The sequence below is a fragment of the Camelus bactrianus genome, chromosome 4 (assembly GCF_048773025.1).
Source record: "Camelus bactrianus isolate YW-2024 breed Bactrian camel chromosome 4, ASM4877302v1, whole genome shotgun sequence".
Taxonomy (NCBI): Eukaryota; Metazoa; Chordata; class Mammalia; order Artiodactyla; family Camelidae; genus Camelus; species Camelus bactrianus.
The window spans coordinates 19,899,156-19,912,240 of NC_133542.1; the positions used below are offsets into that span (position 1 = coordinate 19,899,156).

General features: G+C 35.9%; 1 protein-coding gene across 3 annotated transcripts in view; it reads right to left on the bottom strand.

Annotated features, from left to right (window-relative positions):
- ADAMTSL1 (ADAMTS like 1) overlaps positions 1-13,085 on the bottom strand; it is an 825,746-nt gene that overhangs the window by 332,471 nt on the left and 480,190 nt on the right. For all 3 annotated transcript variants that reach the window (XM_045509897.2, XM_045509896.2, XM_010946030.3), the window contains one exon: positions 10,101-10,228. In XM_045509897.2, coding sequence (XP_045365853.1) covers positions 10,101-10,228 — 128 coding nt within the window. The remainder of the gene's footprint in view (positions 1-10,100; positions 10,229-13,085) is intronic.

Here is a 13,085-nt window from a genome sequence, read left to right on the forward strand (position 1 = left end):
GTTCTTCCATCCGCCCATATTACCCAGATGTCCGCCTGGAGAATCACCACGTTTTTCTTTAAAACCATCCATATTAAGAACAGCCTTTACCCCTCTTCCTATCTAACAGCAAAATGGGTTTTGATTGCACGTGTGGAGAAGGAAGGTACTCTCTGAGTCACGTGCTCAATTTTGGAGTTCAAGGGCACCTTATATATTTTTTCAATATACATATTTATTGGACACCTATTCTGCACCAGCCACTGCCCATTTGACATCATAGATGAGCAAATTAACCCCAGAGAAACTAAGAATCCAACCCAGTGTCACACAGCTAGAAAATAGTGGGGCCAAGATTCAAAATTAGTAAGTTGATAAAAAATAGAAGAGATAATCCACAATATAGGATAAAGGTTCCCTCAGAGGAAATGAAACACACCGTTTTAAGAGCCAGATTCCCAAACAGGTGACTATTTCTCACTTGGAAAGGATCTCAATCACTGTATTTATGTGCGATTCATGTGTGTAACATCATATTTATGTGCGATCAAAGGGACAAAGATATTAAGAGCGATACAAGAATTTCATACACTGGGAAATGGATGCTTTACCTAGAGGCAGGAAAAAATAAGTATAGAATGCTAAGTTACATTATATTTACGTGCAATCATAATGATGTTATGTGTAACATTATTAAACATCATTATGTTGGCATAATTGTCTATGCTAACCACAAAGAGCTGCAAGGCCAACCTCTCCCTTGGCTTTGGGGTAGGACTCAGTGGTCAAGATAGAGTGATAGATGCTGAATTGAAGGTGGAAAGTTAAATTCTACTTACTCTATGGTTAAGAAATTCAGTGAATCTGAGGGGAAGTGGACTTCAGAGAATTTGTATAAACCACTCCAGTCCCTGGGCATTAGCTGAGTTATTCACTAACAACCTAGAGGCTTAAAGGGTGATATCTATAGTCTTAATAATGGAATAGAAGAAAATTTCAGAAATCGCTCAGTTTATTTGCCACTTTGGGCAAAGCTGATCTTAAGTAATACTACACAACTGGAAAACCACACAGAAAGGTTACAGGAGTGCAGGGGCAATCACCACTTTAATGTCCTGACGTGCTGGTGTCCATTTTTCCTCCCACACTGCAGATTAAATCTTTTCATAAAAACTTGAATGAGGAAATCTATCAGAAAATTTCTTCTTTTCTTCATTACCCCAAACTCTAAATCCCCAGAGAGCTGGAGACAAACCTCATCATTTCACTATCATGCCCCCTAACAGAGCAGCAGTTTTAAGGCTCGATATGCATTAAAGCCACTAGGAGATCTTTTTCAAAATTATAGATAGCATGGCTCGAACCCCAGGGATTCTAATTTAATTGCTCGTCAGTAGAGCCCAGATATTTGTATTTTTTATAAAGCTTCCCAAGTGACTCTGAAGTACAGCTGGAGTTAAAGAACCACTGCTACTGATGTATTATCTATTTACAGAATTGGAGGGAATTCTCTTAGTTCTTAAAATATCTTACAACTATAATCAGTAGGAACTCAGTATAAGTGATAGAAACTTAATACTATGATAAATTTCCAAGAGCAAATGCCTGCCTGTTGGTCTTTACACCCTTAATTATACTTAGCAACTTGCATAATACATAGTAGATGTTGAATAAATATTTATCAAATGAATGAATTAAAATTGAAGAGAGTCAGTCTTAGAGGTCATGTTTCTGAGAATTTATCCATTTTTTAGATTATCCTATTTGTTGGCACATAATTGTTCATAATAGTCCCTATCACCCTTTTAATTTCTGAGATATCCATTGTAATGTCTCCTCTTTCATTTCTGATTTTATTTATTTGCATTTTCTTTTTTTCCCCCTCAATCTAGCTAAATGTCAATTTTATCTTTTCAAAAAACCAACTCTCAGTTTAGTTGATTTTTTCCTATTGTTTTTCTATTCTCTATTTGATTTACTTCTGCCTTAATCTTTACTATTTCTTCACTCTGGTAACTGTGGGCTTGGTTTGCTCTCCCTTTGGGCTTAGTTTGCTCTCCCTTTTCTAGTCCAGACGAATGACAAAGAAATAGACTGAAGCAGTAATCTGAAACCTTCCAACAAAGAAAAGTCCAAAACCAGATGGCTTCATAGGTGAATTCTACCAAACATTTAAAAAATAATGCCAAATTTTCTTAAATGCTCCCAAAGAACAAAAGAGGGAGTCCTCCAGACTCAAAACCAGTATCACTCTGATACCAGAGTCAGAAAAAGACACTACAATAAAAGAAAATTTGAGACCCATACTCTAAAATAAATATGGATGCAAAAACCTTGGATAAAAACCTAGTAAACTGAATTCAACAGCATATTAAAAAGATTATACTATATGCCATAACCAAATAGAATCTATCCCTGGGACTCAAGAATGATTCAAGATATGCAAATCAATGTGACAAGCTACATTAACAGAATGAAGGATAAAAACCACATGATCACCTCAAAAGATGCAGAAAAAGCCTTTAACAAAATTCAACAACCATTTATGATTTAAAAAAAAGCTCTCAATAAAATAGGTATAGGAGGAACTGATATCAACACATCAAAGGTAATATATGAAAAGCCTACAGTTAATTTCATAATCAATAGGAAAAAACTGAAAATTTTCTAAGATCCAATACAAAGCAAGGATGCCCAATCATTCAACATAGTACCAGAAATCCTAGCCAGAACACTTAGACTAGAAAAAGAAAGAAATCCAAGTTGGAAAGGAAGAAATAAAATGCTATCTGCACATGACATGATCACAAACGTAGAAAACCATGAACACTCAATGACAAAACTCTTAGAATTAATAAATGAATTTGATAAAGTTACAGGATACAAAAGCAACATATAAAAATTAGTGGCATTTCTGTACATTAGCAACTAACTCTGTGAAAAGAAATTAAGAAAATAATTTCATTCACAGTAGCAACAAGAATAAAATACTTAGGAATAAAATTAACCAATGAGGTGAAAGACTTACACAAGGTAAACTATAAAACATTGATATAAAGGAAATTAAAGAAGACAAATGAAAGAGATTCATAGATTGGAAGAATTAATATTGTTAAAATGTTCTTATTACCCAACGTGATTTGCAGATTTGATGCAATCCCTATCAAAATTCCAATGCCATTTTTCAGAGAAGTAGAAAAAAAATCCTAAAACTGATATGGAAGCCCACAAGATCCTAAATAGCCAAAGCAATCATGAACAAGAAAAACAAAGCTAGAGGCATCATACATTCTGATTTTAAATTATATTATGAAGTTATAGTAATCAATAAAGTATGGTCCTGGGATAAAAATAGACATATAGACCAACAGAAAGTAATAAAGAGCCCAGAAATATACCTGTGCTTATATAGTCAACTGATGTTTGACAAGGTGCCAAGAACACACAATAGGGAAAGGACAGTCTGTTCAATAAATGGCATTAGGAAAACTGGAAAGCTACTTGCAGAATAATAAAACTGTACCCTTATCTCACACCAAAAATCAAAAATTAACTCAAAATAGATAAAAGACTTAAATATAAGGCCTTAAAGTATAAAACTACTAGAAGAAAACATTGGGAAAAAGCTTAGGTAACAAAAGCAAAATTAGACAAGCAGGGTTGCATCAAACTAAAAAGCTTCTGTACAGCAAGGAAAACAATCAACAGAGTGAAAAGTGGAAGAAACTGCATAGTGGAAGAAAATACTTCCAAACTGTATGTCTGATAAGGGGTTAATTTCCAAAATATGTTAAAAAAAAAACTCATATAACTCAAGATTGGAAAACCCCAAATAACCCAATTGAAAATGGCCAGAGAACCTGAATAGACATTTCTCAAAACAGACATGCAAATTGCCAAAAGGTACAAGAAAAAGTGTTCACTATCACTTAAGCATCAGGGAAATGCAAATCAAAACCACAATAACATATCACCTTACATATGTTAGAATGGTTGACAACAAAAGGTAAGTGGGAGAGGATGTAGAGAAAGGGAGACTTATGCATTGTTGATGGGAATGTAAACTGGTAAAGGCATTATGAAAAACAGTATGGAGAGACCTCAAAAAATTAAAAATAACTGCTGTATGATCCAGCGATCTAACTACTGGGTATGTATCCAAAGGAAATGAAATCTGCATCTCAAAGACATATATGCACTCAACGTTCATTGTAGCATTTTTCATAATAGCTAATATATGAAAACAACTTAATGGTCCCTTGACAAATGAATGGAAAAACAAAATGTGGTATATACATACAATGGAATATTATTTGGTCTTAACAAAGATGGGAATCCTGCCATTTGTGACAACATGGATGAAACTGAAGGACATCATGCTGAATGAAGTAAGCCAGACACAGCAAGAAAAACACTGAATGATCTTGCATATATGTGGAATCTAAAATAGTGAAACTCATAGAAGCAGAGGACAGCATGGCGGTTGCCAGGTGCAGAGGAGAGGCGGAAACAAGGAGATATTGGTCAAAGGGGACAAAGTTTCAGTTATGCAAAATAAAAGAGTTCTGGAGATCTAAGGTACAGTATGGTGATGATAGTTAACAATACTATACTGTATACTTGAAATTTGCTAAGAACATAGCTCTTAGACTAAATCTCAACACAAACACACATACATACATACTATGCAGAAGTGGTGGATACATTAATTATGGTGCTCTTTTCACAATGTATATACATTTATCAAAACATCAAATTGACATGTAAAAATAATATATATTTAAGGTGTACAAAGATACCTCAAAAAGTAGTTTAAAAAAAAAAAGAAATTGAGGAGAAATAAAAACTTCAGAAAAGCTACTGAACTAACCAAATAAGGAATTTTTAAATAAACTGAAAAAGACAGCCAAGAGTTACAGATCCCCAAAATGGCTAGTAAAGGTTATGGACACTCAACACACTTCCAACAATCTTTTAGACCAACAAACAGGTTTATGGGACAAACCAGGCCATAAATTGGCCCCAAACATTCCAGTCATTGGCTTTAGTGTATTCTCCTCCTGAAAGAAGATCAGATCTTGGAACAAAACATCCCTCTAAGATAAATGAGCTAGAATATTAGAAGTCCTAGTAATACATTTAGACTAGGCTTTGACCCAAAAAGTAAAAGGAAGGCAACCACAAACTCTTAAACGTATATCCCCAAATGTGTGATCCCTTCTCACTCAATGAAAAGATCACCTCATATAAATGACATGAGAAGTCAGACTCACTCTGAACTTGTGTATCTTTCTTTTAAACAAACCTCAAACATTTCCAAGGAAAACAAGGCTGGTAACATACAACATAAGATGAAGAATAACATAAATCTTGCTTTGGGGCTCACTTGGGCTGAAAGTTCTTAAACTTTTAAGACCTGTTAAAACAGGTCTTGTGAACCTTATATTGGATGTTATGACAGAGATGAGATGATTTTAAAAGAAAAAAATATTTAAGAAGTCAAATCTTAACACTAAAAATTTTCTTTTGGTATTTATTATACAGTGTAGAAATTATTTGCTAACTAAAACTTATATTCATGTTAAGTATCAATATTTTTATGGGAGAAAAATTGTGTTTGCAATTAAAAAATCAGAGGAGTTAGCTTACTTTCCCTTAGCATAATTCTTAAAAAAAATGACAAGTTTTAATGATCTTCCCCATACCTGTGATATAAGACTCCCTGGGGCTATTTATTTTAATTTTTCTGGGTTTATATTGACAACATTCTGGCAGTCACATCCCTTTGCAATAACATCATAATCTTAACTTTTTTTAGGCACCTCTATCATGTGATGATTTTCTCTCTTATTCGTCTAATAGTTTTGTTCAACTCAAATTTTTATTCAACTCAAAAATTCAGTTCAAAATTGATTAACTTTCAAAAATGTTTTCATTCTCTATGGGTAAGCCTTTTTTTAGTTATTTGGATATATATATGAAGTCAATAAGTCTTTCATTTAAACAGTTAGGATTTAACAAAATAGTCATACTCAATATATTAAATAACCTATAGTATTAATCTATTAATCCATATTATTAATTAGTCTGGTGTTTAGTTAGTTTGGCATTTCAGTAAGTAAAAAAAAAAAAAAAGATCATAAAAGATCTTTAAATCTTCAGCCACCAATGCAAAAGTTGACACCACACTTAAAGAGTATCAGCTATCTGACTCAGTGCCATTTCAAGTGATCTGCAGTTTACACCTTTGACCTTGATCTTGGCACAGCCCTAATACAGTGGTACATGTGATGATATACACACTATTCTTAAGAATCCTATGCATCTGGAATTCCTTTTGGGCTAAAGACAAACCCAGAGCTCTCAGAGACAGATCTTTAGTATCAAATTTTTAAAAATATGCTTAAATAACTTAGGTTGAAGAAGGATCATTTCCACTAAACAACACACAATACTAGGTTAACCAGACAAATGCATTTGCTAAAAATATTATTTCAAAGTATTTAGTGGGAGAGGTAGAGAATTGGAGAGACAAGAAGCAGCTTCTTAGGGTAGTTAGCAGATTGTTTAATTCACTTGTAATAAAATAAAGTACAAGTAGGTAGAGTCTGTTTCCTAATTAAAAAAAAATAAGTCAAAGCACACATTATAAACCACTTGGTGATACAAGGTTAGCAGCAATAGCATTAATGGAGTTATTCAATGAAACCTAATGGAATCTTAAAGAAATGAGCGAAAGTTGTAGAAAAAATTTTACACAGTGCCTTTCTTTACTGCTCAAATCAAAGTTTCATGGAAAGGAAATGATCAAGCCTACAATATCAGAAATTAGGAAAATCAAGCACTGCTTACTTTCTGTGCGCCTCGAAAAAAGACAGGGGAGAAGCTGAGGAAGATTCAGTATCTCCCTGGGTCAGGGCTGTTTCCCCAGCATCAAGCACTCCCAGTTGAGAATGAAGGAGTTTATATTTAATGCTTGTCCATATTTTCAATCTGCTTTGCCTCCACTGACTGTTTCTTCTGTAACCTTCAAAAGATCATCTGAGGGATGATGCTCTCTACTGGGAAGGTTAACCACGCCTCCTCCAAGCTCCCAATCCATCAGGAAACACACTTAACCCCAGAAAATGAACCCCTGTCATCTACCCCTTAAATCTGTCTATTTGAGCATCCTTTACAGCTCCATCATAATGGGAACAGAATAATTATTATCAGATAAACTTAAAAATATCAGACCTAAATGTGACAAGATCGTATCACAAGAGCTGGAAAAATTGGCCTAACAGGTTAACTCAGCAGGTGGATGGGATTTACTTGGGCTGAAGTGGAATGCTGACCATTAGACTACAGAGCACACTCTGGTTACCTGCTGGGCTTCTAAGGACATGTACATTCAACCTCTGATCTTTCCCAAGAGTCATTAAGCTACTTAATTGAATCTGGATGCCTAAATCTGGAGTGGAGAGACGAAAGAAAACCCATTAAGTTTATTAAACCTAATTGTCGATAAATTGTCACAGAAGGTCATCCCTAGTAGATTACAAAAACAGCCCCTGTTCTTTACCACCTCTATATTGCCTGCCTTTCCATGAGAACAGTTTTGTTCTCCCACTGTGACTTTGGGCTTGGCCAGCTAACTTACTTTGGCCAATGTATACCTTCTTAAAAAAATCTATTTATCTATGCCCAACAATACTTTGACACCATTCTTTAATAGAGCTTGTGTTGTGAGGAGAGTTTAGGCTCAACTGTCCTGATTCTGGTTCTCTCGAGAAAAACAACATATAGGTTAATTCAGCTGTCCAGTCTGTTCTTTTACTATTTCTTTATGTTCTTACTAGATTTGGAAATGCCATCTGTTTGAAGACTTTTTTTTTCATCTTCAAACACCAAAAGAATAGATGGTCCATTCCTCTCTCCATACTTTTCACTTCCTATTCACCGCAGTATGAGTTTACTGAATGTATTTTTTTAATATCTGAAAGTCAAATAGAGACACATCTTATGTACTTCAATAATTTTGGCATTTACATTCTACTTCTTCAGTTCATTATAAGTAGATGACAACTGGTATCTTCCATAACATGTTAATAAAATCTTAATAACTGGAGTCTTAACTTATAGGTGACAGTATGGTATTTTTGAATTTCATAGAACATCACTATTTGACGATTTGCCAAATGACAGACTCTTACTTGTGATTTTAATTTATTCCTAAAGTTGCTTCTCAATCTCTCACTCGGTACAAGATTCTTGCAATGTAACATTCACATCAGTGAGCCAATGTGAAAGTTCTCATAAATTTCTTACCAGCTTTGTGAGATATGTTTTGGCTCATCCCTGAAGAATATTCAAGCATGCTAATTTGGGAAAACTACATAATAGGAACATTCCAAATTTGTACCTTTGGCTTTACTGATAAATGTTTATTATCAGTTATACCTCACAGTAGTACCACCACGTAGCATCAGGTAGTGCAGATTTAGCAAGTTTTTGATATTCAGGATTAAGAGAACAGGTGAATCGTAAGGATGAAAGGTCTGTTCTGTCCCGTCAGCTCACAGATCTGGTTTAACATGAAGCTGGCCTCTAAAGAAGACAGATAAACTCTCTAGTAGATGCAAGACTTATCTTCAGTGTAGACCAAAACACCAGAATGGCTAAATACTGCAATTGATCTGGTATCTTTCATGATATGCCTTTGGTTACGTTTCCCAGTGTATGTCATTTCCACTGGGGCTTGTCTGGAACTAAAATTGTCTCTAGTTATCAATGGATTCAGTGAAGAACCATCTATTGAGCTCTTATTACCTCTCAGACTATTTAGACCTCGGAGGTACAGAAAAAAGTAAGACTTGGACCCCAATTTCAAGAAATTCTCATACTTCTTAGAATAAGTTAACATTTTCCTGAAACTACATCTCACCACTTTCTGCTGTGTATGAAAAGTCTAGAAGAATCAGCAGATGCATAATTTTTCCTTCTATTTCACATTTTATAATATACAGTAATTTTGATCAAACCTCTTTCTTGCCACATATAACACTTTTCACCATCAAATAAAATCTTTTATTAAAAAATATTATCATAGTACTTTATATTTTATAGTTTGGAGAAAAATCTAGTCATAGACCACACAGCTCAAGAAGCAGTTCTGAATTATTATTATTCTAAGTAAAGACTTTCCATTCTAACACCTCAAGCCTTTTCCTTTTAGCTTGGGAACTGTTAGCCACCCTTACCTCCCTCCTTCATCATCACACCCACTATTCATGCCCTAATTCCCACTGCAGTTTCTATTTTTCCAAATCTTCTTTTATTCAAAACTCACCTTTCAGTAAACTGAATGACCTTAGGGAACTTCTGGCCATTACAACATTTAAAAAACTAAACCAATTTATCTTTCATATGCAAACTACTTGGTAACAACGGAATCCAACTAAACTTAATATGCTGTTAACATGAACAGTTTTCCTATTACTGTCACCGTAATTATTAAGATGGTGCCAAATATATTATGGAGCTATAGATATTAGATCCATTTTTTAAATTGAAATATAGTTGATATACAATGTGTTAATTTCTGGTGTACAGCATAGTGATTCAGTTATACATATATATTCCTTTTCACATTCTTTTTCATTATAGGCTATCACAAGATACTTAATATCCTGTGCTATACATTAGGACCTTGTTGTTTATCTATTTTATATATAGTAGTTAGTAACTGCAAACCCCAAACTCCTAATTTATTCCTCCCCGCCCTTTCCCCCATGGTAACCATCACTTTGTTTTCTCTGTGAGTCTGTAAATAAATTCATTTGTGCCATTCTTTCAGATTTCACATGTAAGTGATATATAGATCCATTTCTAATGATGAATTCTCCTTCTAGTTATAACATGAAAACAGATAAGAAAATTAGCTTGGTGAATGAGATAAATTCTGTATCACTCATCACATATGCGTATATAAGTACCTAGCTGAAGAAGGACATATTTAATTCTTTGGACCTTCCTTCATTTGGACTTGCTCCGCATTACCCTCAAAGTGTGCCTCCAACCTGCTCCCCTGGGGCCTTATGGAAGCCCCCCACCCCCACCGCTGCGGGTTTGGGACTTACCTGCTGCTGAGGCAGCGTCTCAGTGAGTACGAGGCCCCTCCTCCGCAGGTGCGTGAGCACTCGCTCCACGGGCCCCAGGCATCCCACAGGCCGTCCCGGTCCTCCTCAGAGCGTGCTGTCCTGGAGCTCTGTGAGGAACAAGACGACGGTCAGTACAAGATCTCCACTTGGAAACGTGTGTGCTAAAGCACGGGTCGTCTGTCTGTCTGTACCTGCTGGCCTTGTTGAGGATGAAAATGGGCTCAGATTCTTGGATTCTTTCCAATTTGATATTGTGCATATGTCTGGGGAGAGGAATAGTCGAGTTTCAGGACCCTGGACCATAACTGAAAAGGGCGCGGGACTGCCCTACTGGGAGCAAATAGAAAGAACAAGGTGGCCAGAAACAGGCATCAGGGTTAGAGGAAAAGAAATACCACTGAAGTCAAAATTTTGCCCAGAGTTCATGAATCTACTTCTTGCTGCTTTGTGAAAAGAGAAGCTGGGCTCAGAAATGGTTCTGCTCTGAGAAGCCTGACACGTGCATACCAGCACTGCTTTCCAAACTTAATGTTTTATACAATTGACTTTTTTTCTTTTAACGAAGCAGCATCATTTCCAGTTCTCAGATCTGCCAATCAGAATAACTACATGAAGTAACTTTAGTAATGTAGGGATTGGCTCTGGACAGATTTGCTTGTTAATGACAGACTTTCTAAGTGAAATCTACATTCAGTATAAGGAAAACTGTTATGTATAGGTCTCTGTGTAGTGCTTCACATTTCTTAGAAGAGGTGAAGTTTGTGCCAATTTTATAGTAGTTAATAGAACAGGTTCTGGAGTTAGAAACTGCTTAGTTTTGGATGTAGATTCTGTTTTGTTTTGTTTTTACTAATTACGTATCCTTGTACAAGTAACTTACCACCTCCCGATCTTCAATTTCCTTTTCTATAAAATGAGGATAATATTATATTCATGCATACACATGTATACTATAGAAAGATCAGTTATGTAAGTTTAGCTTAGGACTAGTTTCAGAGTAATCTGTGAATATTAGCTGTAATTATTATATTATTATAAACTGAAAATGTCATCTATATACTTACACAGTTGTATTAGTCTGTTCATGCTGCCATAACAAAATGCCAGACTGGGTGTCTAAACAACAGAAACGGACTTTCTCACAGTTCTGGAGTCTGAAAGTCTGAGATCAAGATGCCAGTATGGCTGGCTCCTGGTGAAGACTTTCCCCTTGGGTTGCATATAGCTGCCTTCTCACTATGTGGTCACATGACCTCCACTTTTTGTGAGTAAGGGAAGGGTGAGCAAGCTCTAGTATTTCTTGTTAGAAGGGCACTAATCCCATCACGAGGGCCCCACCCTCATGACCTTTTCCAAACCTAATAATTATCTCCTAAAGGCTCCATCTCCAAATACCAATACACTGGGCAGGACGGCTTCAACATATCAAGTTTGAGGGGATACAATTCAGTCCATGGCAAGAGTTCTATAAATAGTGTCAACTGTGGCCAAGTTACTTAACTGAATACAAGTGATATCCAAACAATAAAGATGGTATCTTTTCATGTCAAAGACATACAAATGACAAATGTTAAAAATTCAGAACTATTTGGAAAAAGCAAGCTATAAAGAAAACGTGCATGTTAGGCAGCATGACAGTTCCACCTTCACTTTTCTGAGGAGAGAGAACAGGCAGTGTAGAATACCGGGAGAACGTGGAATATGCAGGTGATGGGAAGGTAATCTCTAACAAAGCACTGTGAGAACTTGAGATGATGTAAGTAAAGTGACCAGCACACAGCAGGCTCTACAAATGGGAGCTCTTATTATTACTATTTGAAAAGTCTTTCTCACACCCTAACTAGTTATACTCAAAGCTGTATCGTCCAAGCAGGAGGACCCCCTGGAAAAGAAAAGAACATCATCTCACTTCTAGAAAACTATTTTGCAGTAATGGGATTCTTTACAAATCAGTTGCTTTGGGGCTCATTTGTCAAACTGACTACTCCTTAGAACTTTCACAGCCTGTACAAATGAAGTCACAAACCTGGCCTCAGAGTGTTGTATCAAGGATTCTCTGACTGGTGCGTGCTTTATTTAGATTCCTAAATCACGTGAAAGACAAAGTGGGATAGACAGTGGTTGAAAGCAGAGAATGCAGACCTGCTCAGCCTGGAATGGAACACTGGCTCCCAAGCCTCCTAGCTTTCATTCTTCTTATCAGAATGGGGATAATAAAGCTATCTGCATTACCGAGACCTTGTGAGGATTAAAACAGTTAACATGTAGAAAGCACATATGGCAGAAATAACCCAAATGTCCATGGAAGGATAAATGGATAAGTGAACTGTGGCATACTCATACAATGGAATATTATTCAGCCTTAAAAAGGAAGGAGATTCTGACACATGCTACAACATGGTTGAACTTTTGAGGATATTATATGAAGTGAAATAAGCCAGATACAAAAGGACAAATATTTCTAAGATTTCACTTATATGAGGTACCTAGAGTCATCAAATGCATAGAGACAGAAAGTCAGTGGTGGTTGCTAGGGGTTGGGGGAAGGGGGAAGTAGGGAGTTGTTTAATGGATACAGGGTTTTCATTTGGGAAGATGGAAATAATTCTGGAGCTGGATGGTGGTGATGGCTGCTTAACAGTGTGAATGGACTTAGTGTCACTGAACTACACACTTAAAAACGAGTAAGATGGTATATTTTATGTCATGTATGTTATACTACAATAAAAATAAATATATACAATTTCAGAAGCTCATAAGGCCTAAATTATAAGCACTATATAAGCATTTGATGCTATTGTTAACATTGTGGTTTATTTAGTATTACTAGTTGTTAACCTCATTCGTAAACATACATGGGCCCTGAAGGTTATAGGAGGTCTGCTGCTGGGAAGATACCAGTGTTTTGTTTTTTGTTTGTTTTCCTGCTGAGTTGAGTTGAGACAGTGCACTCGTAAGGCTCAA